At 40.8% G+C, this 6,784-nt stretch overlaps 1 protein-coding gene across 4 annotated transcripts in view; it reads right to left on the reverse strand.

The window, feature by feature from the left end:
- Positions 1-264: 264 nt before the first annotated feature.
- LOC106821414 (ankyrin repeat and EF-hand domain-containing protein 1-like) overlaps positions 265-6,784 on the reverse strand; it is a 9,357-nt gene continuing 2,837 nt past the window's right edge. For all 4 annotated transcript variants that reach the window (XM_014826199.1, XM_014826201.1, XM_014826200.1 and 1 more), the window contains 10 exons: positions 6,042-6,154; positions 5,723-5,874; positions 5,275-5,474; positions 4,515-4,785; positions 3,706-4,312; positions 3,264-3,509; positions 2,946-3,043; positions 2,601-2,729; positions 2,110-2,342; positions 265-1,660 (listed from right to left, as the gene is read on the reverse strand). In XM_014826199.1, coding sequence (XP_014681685.1) covers positions 1,304-1,660; positions 2,110-2,342; positions 2,601-2,729; positions 2,946-3,043; positions 3,264-3,509; positions 3,706-4,312; positions 4,515-4,785; positions 5,275-5,474; positions 5,723-5,874; positions 6,042-6,154 — 2,406 coding nt within the window. In that variant the 3' untranslated portion in view covers positions 265-1,303. The remainder of the gene's footprint in view (positions 1,661-2,109; positions 2,343-2,600; positions 2,730-2,945; positions 3,044-3,263; positions 3,510-3,705; positions 4,313-4,514; positions 4,786-5,274; positions 5,475-5,722; positions 5,875-6,041; positions 6,155-6,784) is intronic.

A 6,784-nucleotide genomic window follows, 5' to 3' on the forward strand; every position in this document is an offset into this window, starting at 1 on the left:
TTGTCTATAGACAGCGTTACAAAATGCTGTTATTATTTGCCATCATGAATATGCTATTAATTATATGATGGCCGTCCCTACTGCAAGCATACTAATTTGTAGGGCTGTTGCGATACAGTATCGTGTCGTAGCAATCAGTACAACAAATACAATAAATACATGTATACTGTATTTCACATCGATTATATCAAATATAAAAAGGTTTATTGCGTTTTTTGAGAAATATACTGACTATACTAAAATAATAAACCAGTAAATAATATATGTGATCATTATTGCAATATTATAATTCGCAATATAATTTATTTCAGACATCTTTTTATTGAATAATTAGTTAACTAATACTACATAATCGTCTATTTGTCAATATTACAAAATTATCATTCAATTGTTATCTAATACCAATCAATCGTACAGTGATAAATATTGCAAAATTTTATAGTAACTACAGCTATATATAAAATTCCAATATAAGATTCCAACAAGCACAATCAACAACATATTACATGAAATACTGAACATCGAATAAATTTATGACAAGATTAAAACAGTAATAACAACAAAGTTGATTGTAGATGCCATACGTGTCTTTACTCTTTAGTGTAGGCAATCATAACGTGCAACACTATATGAAGCCATGTTAGTATGACTAAAATTTCACTATGAAGACCATATCAGTGTAAACGCGATGTTAGTGAACAGCATTCACCAGAGATCAGCGTCGTGCTACGACCACCATCTTATTGCGAGGACCATCTGAGTATTTACACCATCATAAAATCAAAAACAACTCAGAATGAACAACATTTCAGCAGGCACACAGCACCAATGCGTGGTCTGTCTCGCTATGACCACCACCTTAGCATGAACACCACCTCAGCATAAACACCACCTCACTATGAACATCATCTTATCATGAACACCCCGTCACCGTGGACACTATAGCATCATGCAAACCAACTCCGTGTGAATACCATCTCACTATGAGCACCTCCTCAGCATGAACACACACTCAGCATGAATACCATATCACTGTGAGCACCACCTCAGCATGAGCATTGATCACCTGGGCATTAACACCACCACATTCAGGTAGCAGCACACCACGGTATGTATGGTACGGTACGTGTGTCTACAAATCTGCGGCCATTCGATATTTATTTACGATTTCTGTAAATACATTCTTGGCGTGTGTCTATATCCTCTCTTCAGCTCTCTTCATCATGCCCTGTGGATCGAACGTGCGTCCAGAACCATTCTCTGTAAACACCTTCTTGGCGTGTATCTATGCCTACTCTTCAGCTCATTTTACTGTGCCACGCGAGTCCAATGTGCGCCCAGACACGTTCTCCGTAAATACCCTCTTGGCATTTTCTTCGAAGCCTCGCTCAATTGTGGAGAAGTCAACGGCGTCGGAACCGTACCTCTTCCGTCGCTCCTCCAGCCACTCCGTCGTGTACGCACGATTGGGATAGTTCCTCATCCGGCTCGGCAGCGTGAAGGTGATGTCCTCCTGACATCGGTCGAGGGCGGCAGATAGCCTAGAGAGCGGCGTGGAGGTAGGTCTAGACGGTGGTGTGCTGGCCGCTCGCCGGACCGGAGGAGACGTAGCCCCGGATGCCGACTTCTTTCTTCTGTCACCTTGACGACCGGATGCCTTCTGCCATGTTCGAAAATGAATCATTCAATGGCATTTAGTACCAACGTCTGTGTGCCATAGTTTCGTGAATAAATTCACAAATGCAAGTGTTAAAAACAGATTCAGAAAAACATAACTTAAATAGCACACAGGGTTCTTCCCATGTCTTTAATGCATGTCGGGGCTGACATGCCTTCAAAGCTGAAGCTATTTTGCAACATCTATTAAAACGTTCAACATTATTTAATTTCCAGCTGTGTACTTTTGACAATCCCAAAACAGTCCTGTTGTGTTTTCACAGCTTGAAGTATACGTCTGTGATCTGATCGGCTTTACCTGTGTATTGGCGCCACTTATCACACGAGTAATTGACTCCAATTGGTACAACCCCCTCCCTTGCCCTCCCCTATCCATTCATAAACGACATAGGTTCTGAAATCCCTGGGGAGAATACCAGCACACATACAAACCTTTGTTTCAAGCGAGTCTGGCCCCGACAGTTCAGAAGGCACTACATCTTTAGCTGGCGTACTTTTTGATCGCTGAACTCCCTTTGGATTAGCTGTGCTTTTTCCTTTACCTTTGCTTTTCCCACTTTTGCCCTTGGAGCCATTATTGAGCAGTTCAGGACTGCACAGAGACTCAATGAATGCCACCACGTCTGGCATAGCCCATTCTCTGGCTACATCCACAGCCATGAGACCTATGCAATACAGGAAATGGTCGCTAGATGAAAATAATTGACATAAGATTGGTAAAATACCATTGGAATCCACACTCCTGAATACCTTTCTATTGTATATCCATAATGACATCATAAATTTTACAGTCACATGCACGTGAAGCATATGAAATACAAAATAATTGGCCTGCTAATAAGTGCACTGAATTTTAGATAACAAAATTTTTCCAAAAAGGTGACACAGAAATTAAGAGCCACAAAACTGCTGGGTAAAAGCACCTTTTTTATTTTCGTAGTGCAACTGTGCTCCCTTGAGAATAAGGAAGTTGATAACATCAATCTTTGACGTCTGTATAGCTCTCATCAGTGGAGTTGCACCATAAAGAGACTGTGAATTAACGTTGGCTCCTGTAACATAATATGCACAGTTAATTTCCACAGTTAGCTCACTGTCGCGAGTCCCTTCCAAAATATACCTAACCACATACATCACAATAAATAGAAATCATTTCAAGGATGGCACGTGAAATTACAGCCATCCAAATATGAATGCACATGTACATGTAAATTATGACCACTAATTTTTGAACTTTATCAAAGTAAATAGAATCAAACAAAACATACCGTATTGTATCAACAGCTTTACAATTGGAAAGCTTCCACTATAGCAAGCATGGTGCAATGCAGTCCATTTTAAGTTGTCGAGCGCATTCACATCGGCTCTAAAAACATGAACAAATACACTTTCTACTGTCAAAGTAAATACTTAGAAGTCAAATAAAGACATATATGCATATTTTAATTAAACTTCTCTCTGCACCTGTTGCATTACATTTTTTTTTGCAAAAGTCACCACAACATGCACCACATGTTTAATATGATCTCACAAGCGTGTAGGTGTTCGCACACACAAAATGTGAACATTCCACCCAAAACACTCACCCATGTTGCAGGAGAAACTCAGCTGCTTCAATATTCCCATCAGCACATGCAGAAATTAGAGGCGTCCTGTAGTATTTATCCTGGACGTTAACTGTCGCATGGTTACATTCAAATGCGTCCAGCATTGACTCAAAATCTTTTGCTCTTGCAGCCTCACTCAGGCTTATGTAAGTCTTCCGTGGTTTTTCCTCGTACCACATCGAATCATCCTGGATTGGATTTTCTGGCCACGTCTCATTGTCCAATCTGTAGTTTACATAAAATGGAATAAATTAATAAACAATTGTAATTGTCATAACTGCAAGCTTGACTAGAGATTAGACTAGTAGCAATTAATAGATGTAACTGTGCAACCAGTGTTGAACAGGCCAAAGCAAAGCAAAATCCCACACGAGCTTGTACAAATTCAGGAATCCAGAATTAAAAATAACCAGTGTGCTACCTGCTAGCCTGGATGAATGGTGTGTATTTGGGTATCATGTTCTGTGGCACACCAGCATGAGCTATCAGAGGCATATCAGTATTCACACAGATTGGTACTGTGTTGGCATTGTGTTTTGACTTGCCACTAGCTCGTCCTTTCTTTGCTCCTTTAGCCTTCTTTGTGCCCTTCTTCTTCTTCTCTTTGTTTATCAGGTGTGCCCTGTATTGTTTTGGCACATAGGTTCCCTTGAGAAATTCGACGTAGTTGAGAGTCCCGTCGCCATTTTTGTCATGCAGATCGCTGATGCGCGCCTTTCCGGTGTCATCAACCGGTGCCGCAAAAACTTCCAAACATGTCCAGAATGTATCGGCAGGCAACCGCTTTGTCTTCTCTGAATCTTGGAGCTGAAATTCATCGACGAGTTTCTCTGCAAATGTGCAGGACCAGTCATACAGACGTACTGCCTCTGGCTCCCCAAACGTTGCTCCAACCATCTTTTGGCTCGGAACTCTGCTCGGCAACTTCTCAGCCCTCCGCAACTCCTTGGAGGTGCTCGTCCAGCCCATCTCTTTAGCGAGAATTTTTGCCACGAGTCCATCATTGTTTTTCGTTTTTGCTTCACAGCCTGTGTGGTAAATCGTGTTCAATCACATTGCTAGCGCATGGAAATTTCTGTTACTCTTGCTGCGTATATAGAATCATTTTTACAGCTGCATTTCTACATAGCAGATAAAAGAGTGGGTATCGACCCATAAAGTGCTGATGTCTAATAAATATGTGTAAAACAATACAACAGGGAAGATCATTGCCAATACAGAAGAATTTACCTCTCAGTGACAGAAACTTGCATATTTTTGTTGATCCACTTCTTGCAGCCATGTGTAGAGGTGTGTCGCCTGTGCTGCACGGTATATTGAAATTTGCTCCGTATGCTGACAGGTAAATGAGTGCTTCCAAGTAGCCAACCTCTGCTGCCCAGTGAGCTGGTGTGATGCCCATATAGTTTGCATTATTGGGGTTGGCTCCTCGTTCAAGTAGGGTGAGTAGCAGTGCTCCTGCCTTACTGCTACATGCAGCAAGAAGAGGGGTCTTCCCAGTCTTAGAGATAAACAGAAAAATGAACTTTATCGTATTGGTTTCTTATCTGAAATTCACTGCAGAATTTTTACACAGAAATGTCAATTTGATCCAGATACACTGAATAGTTATTACAGTATTTGTTTACAGAAAGCTAACGCATAATTTTAGGAGTAGGCCATGTTTCACACACATAATATAGCAGATAAGGTCTATGTCCCCCTGACCTCTGTTTGACCTGGCTGTTGAACCCTGATATATATATAGGGTTAGGATTAGGGTTAGTCAGAAATAGCTAAACGAGCCAGGTCAAACAGAGGTCAGGGGGACATAGACCCTACGAGCCATAATATAACCTCGTACATGTAAAAACTAATTAAAACTTTGAAAAAAACACAATGAAAACGTGTTATTGGGAAATATTTTGGCATGATATTAAAGGGTTGACCAGTGTGGTTCCACAAACAAAGATTCATTTGAGAGTGGCCTTACATATCGCAATTAAAATACCTTATCAGTGACTTGCAAGCTAGCACCAGCCTGCAGCATGGCAAGGCACACCTCTTCCATGTCTGGACCACCTTCAGCAGCCATAATTAAGGCCGATCTCCCTTGCTCATCAGTAACATTTGGATCAGCACCCCAACTTAGAATTATATTCAGACACTCCACATGCCTCCTAGTTGATGTCAGACAGTAGAATACGATTGCTGAAAAATAGATATATCAATTAGATTACACACACATTACAGTGATAAAATTTGGTTTACCTTGAGAAGTTTAGGTTAGATTTTTAAGGTCTAATTTTCTAGGTAAGGCAATATAAGGTAAGTGTGTGCCTGTGTGTGTCTGTGTGTGTGTGCCTATCTACAATTGTATCAAGCGTGTCTATACCATTGTATAGATATGTTTACAATTTTATGCATAAAACCCAGATTGTTGATATATTGTTACTCACTTCTTCCATCAGAATCTTTAATATTCATTTCTGCCCCTGCTTCTAGTAAGATGAGAAGCATTTGCACATGACCATATTCCGCTGCTCTCATAGCAGGAGTTCTCATCTTTGTATCAACAACATTTGTATCTGCCCCGAGTCGCAACAACAAACTGGAAATCGGCAAAAAAACAGGAAAAATGTATCGATTACAAAATACATCCCAACGTCAACACATTTATTGACTAATTGTGAGAATCATCAATAAAAACAAACTAGCAGCATCCATACTTTACCACATTACAGTTAAACGTTTTCTGAGAATGAGGTAGTGTCTGACCTGGCCGATTCGTCGTCGTTGTTTATTGCAGCCCAGTGAAGGGGTGTTTCTCCTGTTTCTGGACTTCCAAAATTTATAATGTTGGGTAAGGCTTTACCTACGAGATTCTCAACCTACAAAACAATAGATTAACATTGCTATCATTCATTTCTACCAAATTTATTGCAGGTTTCATAAATCACATATATATATGTTAATATTTAAAATTACTACATGAAATGTAAACCGACCAGGCTCTCCGACTGTTACACGTCGTAGGCCAACGTAGTGTTAAGCGAGAAGGAAACTTGTGGCTACATGAAATGATACATATAAGTTAACACTTGGCCATTCCTGCAATCATTTTGGGCAGATCCAAAAATGCTGGGGAAGGGGTCTGCTGGTGAATGCAGGGCGTTGGGGCATTAGGGGGTGGACCAATAAAGTTATTTCTAGTAACAAGTGCCGCAGAGCGACAGCGCTCAATTGACGTGTACTGTAGCCGGGTATTCTTCTGATAAACTCACTGGCAACCGAATCAAGTGCGCCCTCCTGCCACCGCATTGATAGGCTTTGCTATACCGGTAGTACAGTAATAAAGATATAGCTGTGTAACTTTAATGACTTCGCTATATTAACATTATCATGGTATGCGTCGAGCGCAAGCGTAGTGGTGGTGGTGGGAGGGGGGGGCGAATGAAGGGGGCTCTAATAGCCAAAGCAGTTCAGTCCTTTGTTAACAGTCAACAAATCCATGTTTAACC

Source organism: Priapulus caudatus, unplaced genomic scaffold, assembly GCF_000485595.1.
Source record: "Priapulus caudatus unplaced genomic scaffold, Priapulus_caudatus-5.0.1 Scaffold71, whole genome shotgun sequence".
Classification (NCBI taxonomy): Eukaryota; Metazoa; Priapulida; class Priapulimorpha; order Priapulimorphida; family Priapulidae; genus Priapulus; species Priapulus caudatus.